The 16,785-nt window shown below is 40.5% G+C and overlaps 1 protein-coding gene across 8 annotated transcripts in view; it reads left to right on the forward strand.

Annotated features, from left to right (window-relative positions):
* Positions 1-16,785, forward strand: part of PANK1 (pantothenate kinase 1) — a 36,185-nt gene that overhangs the window by 652 nt on the left and 18,748 nt on the right. Inside the window, exons 1-2 of one of the 8 annotated variants that reach the window (XM_032694520.1) lie at positions 485-737; positions 4,514-4,626. In XM_032694520.1, coding sequence (XP_032550411.1) covers positions 643-737; positions 4,514-4,626 — 208 coding nt within the window. In that variant the 5' untranslated portion in view covers positions 485-642. Of the gene's footprint in view, positions 1-484; positions 738-3,593; positions 3,686-4,300; positions 4,420-4,513; positions 4,627-10,539; positions 10,811-11,175; positions 11,286-16,785 lie in introns of those variants that run through there. The other 7 variants (XM_032694521.1, XM_032694519.1, XM_032694526.1 and 4 more) reach the window with 7 other exon arrangements.

Here is a 16,785-nt window from a genome sequence, read left to right on the forward strand (position 1 = left end):
TCATGCAATGAAAATATGAAACACAATCTTATTGTAATAGTTCTGAATGATTTTCAGCTGAAGCAATGAAGAAGAAAGCCTGGCATATTTTAGTGAGATGTTCATGTTTCTCAACTATGATTTTTAAATTGAGAGCTTAAATTTATAGTAACATTAGAAATTAATCATATTCATTGCAGATGCTGTACAGCCTTATTCTTAAAAAGTAGGCTAGTATAGCTGAAATTATTCCTGTACTGAAACAGGAGAATGTCTTAAGGAAGCTGTGTTGAGTAGTAGTTTCTATTCTCCTTATTTTGTTCAGTTGTAAATATAACAAACAACAGATGAAATAACTATTGACGTAGAGAGTAACATAAGTCATGTCAAACAAGGACTTCAAACACCGTACTTTGAGGTCAGTTACCTGTGTGCTTGGAACTTTGATCCTACTGGTAACGGCCAGATGACACAACTTGTGTGGATGTACATGCAAAGATAAATAGGCATTCATTGAATTTTACAAGCAGAAACGTCAGTAAAGTGAAAATGTGTGTTTCTAATAGGCTCAAGGAACTTCAATAAAGGAAGATAATACTGATGAATTAATTTGCTGAAGCTGCAAGCAAGGGGTTTTGTTTGTTTGTTTGTTTTTAAATTTAAATGGATCCTGTTTTCAATAAGCAGCATGAAGGAGGAGTCTTGCCAGGGCCCTGCCATATGAAATGGAAGACAGCTTGTTCTCTGTCTGATGAAATGTAAGTTCAGCTGCTAATCAGCCTACCTAAAGCACTGCTGGATTAATAGCCAGTTTTGCTGAGAATACAGCTTCTGGGGAACCGAAGCTGTTTCTTAAATCTGTGAGTGAGAAAAGTGGCAATTTCTGTAAGAAAATTAAGATAGACTTATGTTTGAAAATCATCAGAATTTCAGATTTCCATTTCAGCGCTGACTCTGCCTAGGCAAACGAGTTAAAAATCTGAGAATGACTCTGGAATTCTGCTGCTAAATGTTCCAGTTGAGGGGCATGAGTATTTCAAGTTCTGCTTTGGGCCAAACTGATCCAAATGTAGATTTCAGTTTGAAGGTGAGACCTGTCTGCAGGTCCTTCTCAGTTCTCACTACTTTTTGTTTTATCATTGTTGCTTTTGTTTCTCTAAATGAGAGGTGAGAGGTACAGTTATTCACATTTTGTGAAAGGTCTGAAGATCTGTGGGTACAGAGCACTATGTAGTTGCAAAGTATTTAAATTCAGAGCTATGTTATGTCTACTTCCTTTTGCCTTATATCACTTTGTGCTGTGACTGAAGTCAATCTGCTTATAATCAAACCTAAACTTGGTTGGTGATTAGGGATGGAGAACTGTGGGATTTTTGTTTTAATCACAGACTTTTATTTCACTGAAATTAGTGTTCCAGACTGATTTCTCTCTGCAGGAGATATGCTTTTTTTGTTTGATTTTTTTGAGGGTTTTTTTGGTTAATGTTTCACTGATTGTTTATCTTTGCTATTCCTATGAAAGTATTTATGATGTGTCAATCACCACTGCTCTTTGCATATGCCTCAAAATATAGGAATTAATCTCTAAAAATTACTTTGTTTATGTATGTGTTCTTTAGTTTGTTCTGGGAGGATCTAAGGTCTGAAAACTGTCAATAATAAGGAGGTAATGAATCAGACATCTTTTTTTGGTTTAGGATTTTAGGTCACACATATCAATTTCAGCTTATATCAGATTGCAGTTGTGCCTGTGAATGGAGACTAATGTAATATCATTTGTGGGTATTCTGTTATTTGCAATACATGACCACTGATGCCTCATAACCCCTGCATTAGTATTTTTCTCATACCTTCCATACCTTTATCTGACAGGGTAGCTGTACTTTTCTGATTTATGTGCTTGTTCTGCTTATATTTTCTCTTTTTTTGTTGTTTTGTTTCGTTCATTTGTTTATTTTTATTTGAGGTTTTTGTTTATGTCTTGGGTTTTTGTTTGTTTGTGTGTTTGTTGTTTTGTTTTCCTCTTTCCTTTTAAGAGGAATATCACCTTTGGTATATTAAGTAAATTTTATAAATGGAGAGAAATCAAATCAGTTAGTGCATACTACATTTAGAGCAGTCAGGCAAAAAATATGAGGGATAGGTGTCTTAGCTGTATCAGTTCTGTTTTCAGTGGATATACAAGGGTTTTCTAAACAAAAACAAGTATCTTTATCTCCTGTTTTACAGGGGATACACAGTGCTTTTGTTTTCTCATTCTATGTGCAACAGTGCTGGCACCAAAAGAAACTGTAGCTTCTTTATCTGACTCCCATGAGAAAATTAAGGTTAAATACAGCAAATTTGGTTAGCAGTGTTCATGAGATCAAAGAGTCTGATTTACCATTTTGGGTCGAAAAGAACAATAAATATTTATAATTAGGACTTTCTATATGAGTGCCAAAGTGTGTCTCAGGGTATTCTGCCATATGTTACAAGATAATACAAAATCTTTGTGCTCCATGGCATATATGTTTCTTAGAGCCTTTGAGGTTAATAATTGTTTAAAAGAACTCGTTTTGAAGACCCATATCGTATCTTTGAGACTTAAATTCCCATTAGACCAAGTGCATGTTTGTATTAGTTATGTTTTATTACAAGAAAACAAAGATTTTGGTGACCCTAAGGTTCCTGCAGTGGAATACAAGTTGCCTCCTATTCAGGAGAGACCTTGAAAGTTATTTTCTATTGGAGGGGTTTTTTCACCATGTATCTAATGAAAAGACAGAAGTCTATGATTATAGTTCTGTTTTTCTTTTTTGTGTGTACATAGTTTGTATTGATCTTGTGAAAACCTGAAAGCTCTAAATTGGCCTCTTGAACAGAACAAAATGGATTGCATGGAACAGGCTCTTCACTGTGATAATTACTTTGAAAGGTCACTAATTCCAGAAATATTCAGAAGATATTACTATGGCAAACCTACCCAACGTTAGCATAAGGTTGCTTTCCTTCTTTGTTGCTAGGTAGTTGGAGCCTTTAGGGCCAAAGTTGTCATTTATAGCACAGTCCCTTCCTACACAAGACTTTCATTCTTTGCAAGCATGCATAAAAAAGGTATTTTTAAAAATATTAGCATTTGAGTATTATTATCTGTGGTTTCAGCTTCGTCTCACAAGGACACATTAAATGTTTTTTCAACCTAAACAGAAAGGTTTGTCTGTCTGAAAGCACAGTCATATTGTACTAAAGTTTTAACTCCATATGAGTTGTGGTGTTTGGACTTAACCATGTGCTTGAATCCTCATTCAGACATACACTTCCCTGCTAGTGGAGAAATCCTAAAGGTGTGGCATGTTTCTGTTTTACTCTGATTCCCATCTCTGGACTATTTTAGAAGAAAAAAATAAAACCTCTGTGTCCTTTCTACACTCTAGTGGACACGGTGTGTTTCCTCCTGAGTTAGAGGAGTAAGCCAGTTCTGTCTGTAGTGTGTCTAGCTAGTTCCAAGAGATACCTTTTTTTCCTCTTTCACACACAGGCATAGGAAGTGAAGTTCTCTGTTGTTACCTGTTACATTGTCATTAATATCCATGGGAATTTCATGTCAGCATTTAAGCTCTGAGAGTAAAGACCAGTGTAAGTAAAAAATGTCTGTGCAGCTGACTGTTGATGGTAGAACCAGTTTCTCCTCCTCTTCAGATGTGGCAGTGCTGAATAAGGAAGAGTGAGTCTTTCATACTTGTTAGCCAGTCGGTCTTTCAAAGTGCTTGTTTTAGAACTGTCGCTTCCCTCCTGATTGCATTGTGAAGGACCACGTAAAAATGCTGAACTGAAAAGAAAGTGAAGACATTCAGGCAAACAAAACCAGTATGTATAGATACATGAGGATAATTGTCTGTGGGGGAGCAGTCAGGAGCAAAGGCCGTTGTTTTCTCCAACAAATGCTCTGCCACTTGTTGCAATAGTTTTTTTTATAATGATGAACAGTATTTCTCAATCAGTGGGTTGTGAACTTGCATGTTTTCCACTTACATTTTGTATATTTAGGTTTGCTAGTTAAAGATAAGCAGCAGTACACTGAGCCAAATACTTAGGTACAAGATAGATTTGATAGAGACAAAGGAGAATGTATTTGAAATGAGTTTTTTAGCTTTTTTACATACCTAATAGTTTGAATCCATTACCGGTTTGTTTGTATTTTTTTAAAGCTCTTTGCAGAATAGAAACTATGGCGTGGGAAAAAAAAAAAGATTATTCACCTCCAACACCTACTTTATCTTCACAGGCTGATACTCCTAAGAAATAATCAAGGACTAGATTATAAATGTTACTAATTTGGGGAGTTTTATTTGAAATGTCTAAATTAAGGGACATAAATTTTTTGTTTCCTATAAAAGAAGAGCACCAACAGCTCTGCCAGGGATCAGTTAAAGTTGTGGAGAGTAAGTGTAAATTAAGGTAATTGTGTAGTTGGCCATAGAGATATTGGCAGAAAAGGCTTTAGAGGGAAAAGGTTATCACTGCTTTGTGACTGCTGCATGCTTTTTTTCAGTTGGGATGAAAGACGGCAACCACAACCTCTAACCTCATCTCAGAACTGCCAGAGGATAACTGTAGAAACCACTTGGACTGCTGCAAAGTCTGGCCACAGGGATGGGCAGGATGGTAAGATCCGACTACACCTATGTACTCTTCTGACTATTATTCCTTAGTCTTGGCTGTTGCTGTTAGATGTGTAAGTCATTTCTGTTACATGGGCAGATAGTGATTGGACAAGGGGAACAGTTTTAAACTAAGAGAGGAGAAATTCAGATTAGATATTGTTAGGAAGAAATTCTCTACTCTCAGGATGGTGAGGCACTGGAGCAGGTTGCCCAGAGAAGTTGCAGATGCCCTATTCCTGGGACTGTTCAAGGCCAGATTGGCTGGGGCCCTGAGCACCCTAATCTGATAGTGGCATCCCTATACATGGCAGGGGTGTTGGAACTAGATGGTCTTTAACCAACCCAACCATTCTATGATTCTGTGTCCTAGTCCATTCAGGGTTCCAGGTAGCATTCAAACTGGCTTGCCTGGACACCAAGCTTGGTGCTTGGGCCAGGTGATCTATCTATGCTATATTTTTCATCAACAAAGGGAAAGAACATTGCTCATAAGGGCTGTTCAGACTGCCAAAGCAAAGTTCTTGCTTAGACAGAGTGCCTTTCTCCATGTTTCTGTCCCTTGGTGAAAGTGAGGGGGAGATGAGCTTCAACTCTGCAGGGCTTTTCTTCATAACATCAACAGATCTTTAACTGTCACAGAAGGCATAAATAAAAGGAGCCTGCAGTAGTAGGTGGGTGGGAAAGGAAGGAACTGATGGTCTACTAATTATTATACTAATAATCTTTCTTGTCCTCAATCTGACAAAGATTTAGGTTTATGACTCAATTTATGCCCTTTATTTCCTCTGTCATCTGCAACCAGTTTCCCCTCTCAGATGCCTTACTATCTGGGGAAAGTAGAATTCTCATGTTAGCTGGCTGTTGTCATAGTAAGGTTTCCTTGGCTTTCCTGTGATCACACCAATAATACTAGAGGCCTTTGGGTCCCTTTTGTCATTGCATTTTCCAGATAAGAATTTTACACAGGTAGAGATGTTTTGTCCCATTTGATTTACACTCTATCACTTCTCATTATATAGTTATGTTTGACTGTTGGTCTTCTAGTCCTGCAATTTATGAGAAAAAGAACTTTTAAAAAACATGTGTCTTCCAAAGGTACTGCATACACCAAAACAGTTTGGGTGTTTTTTCCCAGTTCTAGAAAGAAGGAGGAACTAACAGAGTCCTGGACTTGGTGCTTTCCATTTGATATGTGTGATATGTGAATATACCTAAAACAAATCAACGGTATCTGATTTTTTGCAAGGAATGTTCTTAATAGTATTATGCTGTACTGTATTTGCTTTATTTTCAAAGAGGAAAAATTGAATAAAAACTAGTGTGACTGTCCTGCACTGTAGAAACAGGATAAACACAGAAGTAATGTGAGTAGAATATAAACAGGAATGGCAGAGTGCCAGTAGCCCCTTGAACGTAAATCTGCAGGCAGCTATACCACAAGTTTGTTTCATTGCACTCCTTGCATTGCATAATACAATTTGTGTGGTTTAAGAAGATATGTACATGCATCTCATTACCACTGCTCTCCAAAATATGCCCAAAGCTTTATAGCCAGCTGCCTTTGAATTACAGTAACACCACTGGTGCTCTGTAAGTTTTTTTTGTGGTTGTTGTTGTTGTGTAATGGATTTACATGTGGACTGCACTTGTTTGATGATATTTTAGCTTAGCCTTAGACCAAGACTATGGAAGCCCCATGGAATGAGGGAGGAGTAGCTAATCTTCATAGGTTCCTAAAAGATTTCAGGCCAGGTTGCCTGATGATAACATATCTGAAAGGGTGGGATATTTTGGTTGTTTTTTTGGGTTTTGGGGTTTTTTTGTGGGTTTTTCTTTTGTTTGATTTTTTTTTTTGTTCCAGTGGTTTTGAAGCTGTAAAAGCTAGACCACAGCACTTTGGATCCTGGGGCCAAGTATCCTAACTGCAAGGTAGTCAGTAGTTAGTTGAAACTGAGTCTGAGAGTTAGAGAATTACAGCCTTGCCCTCTGGGTTTATAAACAAATAAAAAGAGGTGATAGAAACCTGAATGTCTGAAATGCAGGCAAGTATGGAATAATCCATGGAGTGTTTGTTGTGTAAATGTGTTTTATGCAGTGAGTCAGTACAGCAGACTTGTTCATTGTTCTGAGTCCATTTGTGTCCTGGATTCTTCTGCATACAATGTGTTTGTAGTCCTTTCGCCACCAGATTGCTAGTTTACAGTGAAGTATATGAGAAAATATTTTAAAATAAACAAGTAGTTTCCACCTACTCCAGTTCAGAAAGACAGTAATACTGAGTAAACATTGATTTTGAAAAAACTGGAATCATCCTTAATTTTGTTTGTCAGTATTGTACCTAGATTCTATCTGAATTGTTGTCTTGCAAATTAGTCTGAAAACTGTTGAATAGGGTTTGTTTAGAAAGTTAAAGAAAGAGAAAAAATTTACTTTGGCTGCACCGTTAGAAACTGGATTTGTAATACATGTTATAACTTCGTGTACAGAGATGTTCCACCTACTTCTTGATTTGCAGCAATTGAAATATGTATAAAGTATATAGAAGGTAATATAAAGGGATGTAGAGTAGGCAGTAACTTACTGAATGTGTATATGTGGTATGAAGAGAAGGGAGTGTGGTACCTCTTAAAAACAGTACCTGCTTGCAGCCAGTTGTGCTGTGATGTGTTGTCTCATAAATAATATCAATGAAAACCCAGCAGACTCTGACAGTTGAACCAACTGCTCAGGACAGCTTATTGCTTCTTTTTGTTCTGTTTTGAGGATGTGACATTATTACTTCTGTCATATTTCTTCTAGATTATGTTTTCTGTGATGTTTCAGATTTTCAAATACTAAGTATAATGTTAAAGCCTTCACATCACCAGCCTAGCTCTGTGCAGAATATTGGAAGAGCACAGGCTGTCTACATCACTACATCAGGCAGTGAGTTCAGAAAATTGGGTGCTGTGGTCCTACTTGTGGCTCACAGATGGTGCAATTAGGCTGAACAGTTCATTTGCTCCAAGTTTCAGCTTTATTCATTCAAAAGACTCATGTCTTTTCCCCCTGAATACCAAATGGATTACACTGTAATTTGCCTGTGCCCAAAATAAGCAATGCTATGTACACCTGAGGACATGAGATTCTTTCATTTTAAATCCTTAGAGATAATACATTAAACATACTCTAATCTTATTTTCTTTGTTTTGATTTACAACACAGAAGATTTGTGAAATCAAAACTGAAGAGTGTATGTAAAACCTTTCTAAGGGCTTGTTCTAAAATTAAACAAGTGTAAACAAAAATAATGTGAAAAAGATGGTATTTTAGAATGCAGAAATCCATTCATGTGATATTCATAAGTACAAGAGAGAAATTGTTTTGTTAAAGCAGCACCTCAGTTTGAAACAATCTTTCCACAATGAAAGGTTTGGGAAGTGTTTATATCCATTCCTGCTGGAGAGCTTACGTGATCAGGGAAACTTGCACTCTTAGAAATTAATCTATCCCTGTACATAAAGCCTGTCACTTGATTTGGACAGTCTTTACCATTTCACTGTTTTAATATTTTCTCCAGCATTATCTGAGGTGACATTTGTTGTTGTTATATGCCATTGATCTATACTACCCCTGAACTTGTCAGTGATTTGGATCATATCTTAACAGTATTTCCTGACCTACTTCTTCCATGCAGCACAGTCCAGTCCACTTCTACCTTGGGCATAATTCTGCAATATTTACAGCAAAGTATTAGGGAAATATTTAATTAGAAATAAAAGATTGGAAAGAACCTCAAAAAGATGTCCTCTCCTTGCTGCAAGTCTGGATCAACGTTACCTAGACTGTTCCTCACAGATATTTAACTTTTTCTAAATACTTGTCAGCAGTGGACAGTTGAGTCTTCCAGTTCAGTCTAATGCTTGTCTAACTTTGTGCTAGGAAATGTCTGCCTCCAGTGTAAAGTGAATTTCCCTAAATGCACTTACAACTTAGGAATTTTCTTGTTTCTCAGCAACTGTGATGTATTTCCTTTGCTGCTACCTGTTCCAGAAGCGAATACTCCTTCAAGTCTTTCATTTCATAGACTAGAACTCGATGTTTTTATTTAATCCGTTGTTAGTTATTCCCCAAGCTTTTTAGAAGCCTAAAACTGGGCACAGTACTTGAAACAGGTACAGTATTTCATTGCAGAGTTAATGGAAGGACTGCTCTCCTACCACAAGGAAATTTAAGTACGCAGTTAAAGGTGTTCATGCTTTTGTTGGAGTAAGGTAAAGTTGCCATTCTTCCGCTGAGATACAGTAACTGCTCATGTGTCTGCTCCCAGCAATTGCAGGGGAAAACAGGCTTGCGGGAATGGTCCCAGGTTCTGCATCTGGCTGGCTGTATGTGCAGTCAGTTTCTGTGTCAGGGGCGGAGAAGGGGACAACTGTTACCAGCTGGGGACAGTGGCAGCGAGGATTCCTCATGCCCTGAGAGGTCTGACTTGATAAGTAAAGGTCGCAAAGCGTACCCAGCCAGCTGCCTAGCACTGCCAACAAACGGCATGAAGGTCTGTGCCATTCCAGGCAACACCCTTCAGCTTTGTAGTTTAAGCATAATTAGTTAAGTTAGGGAGTTCTCAAAGAATTTCACAGTTTTGGAAGCACTACAGCTCCTTCTAGCAATAAATGTGTGTACCAGTCTTTCTTCCTACCCTCTTCAGTGCAATCGCTTTAGGGCTGGCAATTGCAGCAAGTGCTTATGCATTAGGGTATGAGGAAAATTCTAAGTGTTTAAATCATCTTCAGAACATCAATTACAGGGTTTTAGGAAGAAAATTTTACTTTGCTCTTGAACACTCTTTCTTCATTTTCCCAGCTTGGTGCGTATGCGTTTCTATTGCTTGCTTCCAGTTACCTAAACATAATGTTCGGGTCGTAGACAAGAAGTGGAGAGAATGTCGGGTAACCTCTCATGAAGCAATGTCTTCTGTAGGCAGTTATAACAGCTCTTCATTCTTGGTACGTCTTCTACAGTGGAGGGCTTATGTCCTGTACTAATTCTAGGTGTAAGGAGGAGCCATTATGGGACCTATTTTTACTTTAAGGATAACCATGCATGTAGTGACTGGCAGTTTGTATAAAGAAATGACCTTCACGAGCACAGAAAAATTCAATTAGTGTTTCTTTTCAAGTATACACGTTGACACCGCAGCACAGGTCACCCAGTTTTATCTCCACTTGATATTTGGTACATTTCATTCAGAAAATGTGTCTTTACACTTGGATGTCTCAGCGGTCAGCGAATAAATCACAGTCACAAGATTATCAGTGCAGTGCAGGGAAAGCCAAGATACTAAAAAAAAAAAGCACGAGGTCAAACTCATTCAAGGTCATACTAGTCTCTCTAAGCTGTTGAGTGGCACGTGATAACGTAGACAAAAACTTGAACGTTGATGCCGATGTACGAATAACTTTGTGTGAGGTACGAGGTGTGCCTGGGGCGTACGAGGAGTGCACGGAGGCCTCCGAGACACAGATACCTGAGTCACGAGTGTGCGTCAGGGCACGCCGAGGCGAAAATGACACCGCAGCCGGTCACAGGGGACCGACCAGGGTCGCGGGGCCGGCCCACCCCGCAGTTGTACCGGGGACAGCTCGGGGGGCGGCCGTGCCCGCCCGCGCCCCCGCCCCGGCGCGCTCCCGCGGCTGCTGGCGGAGCCCGCAGGTGCGGGGCGCGGCGCCGGGAGCGCGCACGCTGCCCGGTGGGGGGGTCGCCGCGTCCCCGGCGAGGGCGGCGGCCGCCCCTCTGCAGCGCTGCGGGCAGGACGCGTGCGCCGTGCGCCGGGGGGGGGCGGGCGCCGCATCCAGCGCACGGGGCTGCGGGCACGGGCGCCGGCATGAGCGGAGCCTCCGCCGCGCCCAGCCGGGGCTGAGCCGGGACACAAAGGGGACAGGCGGCCGCCATGGGCGAGCGGCTCCGCGCCCAGCCCGCCGCCCCGGCGGGGCCGCCGCCGCCCGCCGCCGCCTCCTGCTCGCTGCTCGGCGGGCTGCTGCAGAACGGCTTCCACCCCTCGGGCCCGCCGCTGAGCAACGGCGGCTGCGGGGAGGCGCCGCACCCGCTGCTGCTCCGCCCGGAGCTGCCGCCGCTCAGCCACGGCTCCCCGGCCAAGAAATGCAGGCTGCGCCGGAGGGTGGACTCGGGCCGGCGGCACAGGCCACGTAAGTGATGACCGCGGGGCTCTGCGGAGCGATGCCCGCCCGGACCCCTCCCCTCGGCGCGGCGCTGCCGCAGCTCGGCCCGGCGGGGCTCGGCGCTGGCCCCGTGTCAGACGGGTCCTGCGCCGCCTCCCTCCCTCCCTCCTTCCCTCCCTCCTTCGCTGCGGAGCGCCGCCCGGCCGGGGCTGGCGGCCGCCCGGCTCCACTCCGCTCCGCGGGCGTTCCGCCCCCGGCGGCCGTCGGGCGGGCGGAGCGAGGGCCCCGCGCGGCCAATGCGGCGGCGGCGCCCGGGCACGGCCCCGCTCCGGCGTGGGCCGGGCCCGCCCTGCGCCAATGGGGCGGCGGCGGGCGGGGAGCGGCGGCCCCGCACAAACGCGGACGGACGGCGGGCGGCCGCTCTTCGCCCTGCGGCGCCCAGGGTCCTGCCGGCATCTCCTCCCCGCCGCGCTCATGAAGCTCATAGTGCACAAGGAGCACTGTAAGTAACGCTGGGCCGGCGTCCCGGCGGGGGCGACCGGGGCGCTCTGGAGCGTGGGAAGGCTCTGCGCGCTTAGTCGGTGCTCGTTTTCCAGACGTTGTTAGAATTAAGAAACAAGTAGATCTGGGAACCCAGGGCAAGCTATTCTGACTGGGGAGAAAACTATATTGCAAACACGTTAAATTTGTAATACGCTCCTCAGAAACATCTCCTGTGGCTTTTGATTAGTTGATTTAGGAGGTGTTAGTGAACTGGCTGTCTATTTTCAGGCTTGGTTTTAAGGCTGCGAAATTCAAACACCCATATTTGTAATATGCTTAATTTTATACGACTTGTTGATTAATAGTTTTACTTGATCATAGCTAACTTCTTATTTGTAAGTGTGGAGGTATTGAATAATTCCATAGTAAACTCTAGAAGTAAAACAGTCCGATGTAAAAAGTACTGAATTTCTTTGCACTCTCACTTTGCTAGCCCTTCAAATAAAGGCAACAAATGTTTGCTTCTTTTTTTAAAATTCAGCATGTTCCAAAAGGGTAATCAGGGGTAGTCAGGATCAGAGCTGCCTGCTGCCAAGACTTAAAGATGTTTCTACTCAGTAGGAAGTAGTGTGCATTCAGCTACTCTGGGGTTTTTTTTCTTTGTTTTGAAATGAACATTTAAAAAACTTGTCTGTATAAGCAGAACAAAATATTCAGAAACAGCCTTGAAGAGCTGCAGCTTAATGCAGGATTGCACATTAGCCAGTGCCTTTTCTGGCTCTTTAAATGTTTTTGCTCAGCTACACGTACCACCTTCCCTTAGAATGTTCTCTGATTGATTAATCATGTAGTGCTTGCATTACCTGTTGATAGTTAATTTAGTCCTCTATGAAATTTAACATATCGATGACCAGATCATTCTCTGTCACAAAGTGGTTTTGTAGTCTTTGACCAGCTTCACGTTTTCATTCATCAACAAAACCTGCAGAACTTGGACGAGCTTACATTTTAATTTGGTGTAACTAAGAAGAGTCAGCACTTGCATATCAAACTCTCCATAATAGTAAAACCTATTTTGAAGCAAAGAATAAAGCTTTTAGATATTCATGTAATCACTTGATTGTGAAAGAATGAGGATTTGGGGTTTTCCATCCCATCTTGAGGGGAAAAAGAGCCCATCAGAGTAAAATTGTAGGTGACTGCCTCCATTGCTTAAGATGAATGACAACTGAATTTTCAGTTGTGGGGTTTTCATGAAATGACAGTGGAAACAGCAGGTGAGGGAAGTGCTTTGTAGAACTATATTTTGTGGGCATTTTCTTTGCTGATTAAAATGCATGAATGCTTGCAATTATACTTTTTAATTTATATAGTTTATTTTTTACCAGAATAAATTCGAAATTATTAGTTGTGCAGGCAATTATGACAGGACATTGTCACTAGCTTTAAAAATTCTTGGACTATTACTCAGATTGTTCTGGTACTGCATAGTTTTCCACTGCATCCTCCTCTAGTGAATACTACACAGTACCATTTTACTGGTTTGTTCGTTTTTTTTAATCCCGGCCTTTGCAGATGTTTGTTCTGTGCTTAAGGACACATTGCAAAATGAAGTGCAGTTGCCACATGGCATGTGAGACTTCAGTATAGATTGTGGGGTTTGCTTTGTGTGGTGGAGAAGATAATGAGATAATTGGCATTTCCCAATATTTCAGCAAATGAAACCTGTCTTTCTGTAGCAGTAATTCTTTTAAACCCTTATTTATGTTGTCGTGATTGTTTTTACTTTCTGACAAAGTGAGGTAGAATTCTATATTCCCAAGTCTTTTTCCCTTCTGAGAAGGGAAGATTTCCTGTGAAACCAGTGTGCTTTGCTGACAAGCCTGCGGTGAGAGAAGACTCACCTAGTGATACTTCTGCTGAGAATCTTGTCTTTGTTTTTCCTTTAGTTTAACTTAGATGGGCTGTCAGCGGTGTTAAGCTTGTGTCAGTTTTGTGTGGATAAGTTTTGTGTCAATATGTGTGGATGGTTGTGCCTGTTTAACAAACAGCTCTGTGCTTTTGAGTTTGAATTTTTTGGGGGTTGATTGGTTTGGGTTTTTTTGTTTGAGGGCTTTTGCGATGTTTTCTGTGTTTTTTTTTCTTCTGGTGAGGAGGTAGACATTCAGTAAGCCCTTGTTGCTGAAGATTAACTGGAAGGCTTCACCTGATACATGTACATGATTTATTTAGCTCTAGCTTTGTAAGGTTTGAAGAAACTTCCATTACTAAGCAGATATAATTAATTTTTTGAACTACATATTCTATTTTTGTTCAAAATTTAAAAAATCTTCCATTTTATGTGTTTTTATAACAGGAAGAAGTAATTGAAAAAAGATATGTAAACTATTATCAATTTCTCTTTTTAATAAAAATCAGCTTTCAGAAGCTGTGAGAATACTATGCCATTTTATGTGTGTCTCTTGATTTTTTTTCCCTGTTACTGTTCTTGGCTCTCTCACCTCTTCCGGATCCAATTAAAAAAGTTCTTAGACCATCGATGTCAAGCAATGCAAATTAAATGTAAATTAAGTAATAGGATTTCAACATAGGTGTGCTCAAAAAGAAAAGCAGCTAAACCTAAGATATCTAATCTATCTATGACTAAGATATCAGAGTATTGATACCCCCATTCAAATTATTGATGAAAAAAATAGAGATACTGTCCCTTATTCGAGGAAATACAGGTCTTGTAAGAGAGATATACAAGCTGAAACAGTTTTGGCCAAAGAAGAAACTGCTGCAGGTTGGTCATGAATAAATCTAGGGCCCAGGTAGAAAGAAGAAAGTTCTAACCAGAAGGATTCAGGCACAACCTCTTTATAAGAGTTGAGGAGTAAAAAGATTCAGCTAACCTTGTGTGGTAGTTGTTTAAATGTATGAAAAGGATTGCCCTTGGTTATCCTCTTAATGGGGGTAAATGTTACTTGATGACCTAGGAGTTCCCTTTGATTCTTGCTTCCTCTGAGCTCTGTCTGTGATGAGAATGTTGTGATTTGATATTTACCTTCCACGTGCCCTCCTTATATCCTTATATTGTAAGCTAATGGTAAGATTTTTAAAAATCCAGTGTGTTGAAATCTGACCGTAATAATGCCTTGTAGAAATAGCCTGATAGGTTCATACTCTTGTGAGTTGATGCAGAAACTAGGTAAAATGTGTCATGGAATTTCTCATGAGTGAACCTTTGCCCCAGATAGCACAGCTGTTGGTGTGCATCAGATTACCTAGTTATGCAATGCTGTAGATACCTTCTGTTTGCATTGTCACATGTTTCTTAGCTATATTTTGGACTAGTACAGATTTTTATCTCAAGGTAACAAACCGGTAAGTAGTTATCACTTACCTACAGTTTATTAACATAAAGAGAATTCATTTCCTTAAGAAGACAAGCAGAGTCTTTGATTTATGGTAGTCTTTTAAGGAAACATGGATCATGTTGATGCTGGGACCTAGAAGTAGACTTTATGGCATTATTTTTTATGACTTACTGCTGTGTAGCAATACAGTCGAATAGTTCTGGTTTTGCCACAGTAATAACTTCTATTGATCCTATAGGTATGTTGCATACCTACTCCTGAAAAGAGAAAAATCAGCTCATGAGCCTCATGAGACAACTTTAGTTAAAAAGTGTAATTTTTTGGATTGTGAAAGCATTTCTGCAACATATCCAGTGTCTTCGTTGCTCATAGTAAATCACACAATTTTGACTAACTGCAATCAGCCTAAGATATGTGTGTGATGGATTTTATTTTCCCCTCCTTGCTTTCCTGGCTTTTTATAATTCAAGAAACTGGATATTTATTCAGGTTATCAATGAAATGCTGGACTTTCAGTTTAAAACAAACCAATAAAAAACCCAAACAAGCAAAAAAAACCACCTCCACAATTTTTCTCCCATTTTCCTTCAAGTCTGTGGAGACCTTATCTATACTTTTCATTCTCTGATACCCCCTGGTTGTAGTACTAGGAGCTCTGATAATTTTGATGGCCTCTGAATCATCTTATTCCATGTATTCAGAGAGGCAGCAAAGCCCAAGAGCACCTTCCAGTCTGCCTGCACATTCCCATGAGCACCTCAGTCACTGGCGTCAGGAAAGTTGAAGTGTATAGGTACCAGCTGAGATGAATTATCTGAAGATACTGAAAAGAACTGATGGTGTTTCAGTTTTGGAACATATTGATAGTAATGAAAGATACAATGAATATTTTTTTAAAATAATGACTGGAATACAGAAGTGTGTTTACTGTCACTCCAGTTGTACAGAAGTTATGTGAATTTCAGGGTGAATTTCAGGAACCTTGAGACTTGGTTTTTTTCCTAATTGGGCAACCAATCAAGATAGTTGTTGTTTTTATTGCAAGTGATTCCAACAGATAGTTGGTGCTAAAAGCTGTGGAGAAAATTAAGGTGCTGTTCTGCATAACTGAAATACCTGTTTTTGCTGACTGATCTTGGGCTCTTTATTTATGCTGAAGAAAACTGCCGCTGTTCTAAAAGCAAAGTTCCTTTCTTTCTGCAGCTCTCCATTTGGCTCACAACAAACACAATGAAAGGAACTTAGATTCCTAGAGAAAATAAGCTAAAAAAAAAAAAGTGTCCTAGTATTTCTGCTTGCTTTTTAAATGCAAGCATTTTATGTTGCTATCCCAAGAACTATACAGACTTGAAATAACTTCATAGTTATTTTCTACTTATTCTTTGTGAATGATTTAGTTACAACTCCTCAAAATCTTAAGATATGAAATTAAATGTCTTGGCAGTCATTCGTGAATAACTCTCAGCTGTTAGTACTTCACACTTTTATTGCTGGTCTTGTGTTTGAATAGGAAGATGGAATGCTTTTTCCCTCTCTTACAGATGAAAGCTACACTACAGCTTTAAAGCAACTGTTGGTGCAGGGTAGAGTGTTGCAAATTTTATGCCCTTAATGAAAAATATCGGAACTTGGCTTACACTTAGCTACGGGCTGATTCTGTATCCCATAGTCCAACCATGCTGCTTTTAAAATTAAGCTTCCTGCTTGCCTAGTTAAGATGTATCTGAGGAGGAGACTTACTGTTCCAGTGGGACAGGTAATTAAAGTTCTCAGTCGCTTAAATAAAGATTTGTGTCAATCGCAATGGGATTGGCGTCCTGAGCTCCACTGCATTAGAATGTTGTGCAGTGTGGACCAGAGAGCTTTTTATAAATATTTACCTTGTACTTCCAAAGTGTTTGACTTACAGGTTAGTCTATGGTATCATATTTTTCCTCTTTAAAATAAAGCCTGTTTTAAAAACACTTGTTTTGAATTCTTCCCATTTCATGGAGCTCTAATGTATCTACATAGGATGATGTGTCTTCCCAAACTGCAAATTAGACTTAATTTCAGTGTCTTGCAGCTTGTACACCGTGGAAAAAAAAATTAGACCTTAAAACAGATGCTCTTAGGTGCTCTTAGAAAAACTGAACTGTAAGCAAGCTACTTCATTGCTTG

Source organism: Chiroxiphia lanceolata, chromosome 8 (assembly GCF_009829145.1).
Source record: "Chiroxiphia lanceolata isolate bChiLan1 chromosome 8, bChiLan1.pri, whole genome shotgun sequence".
NCBI classification, from domain to species: domain Eukaryota; kingdom Metazoa; phylum Chordata; class Aves; order Passeriformes; family Pipridae; genus Chiroxiphia; species Chiroxiphia lanceolata.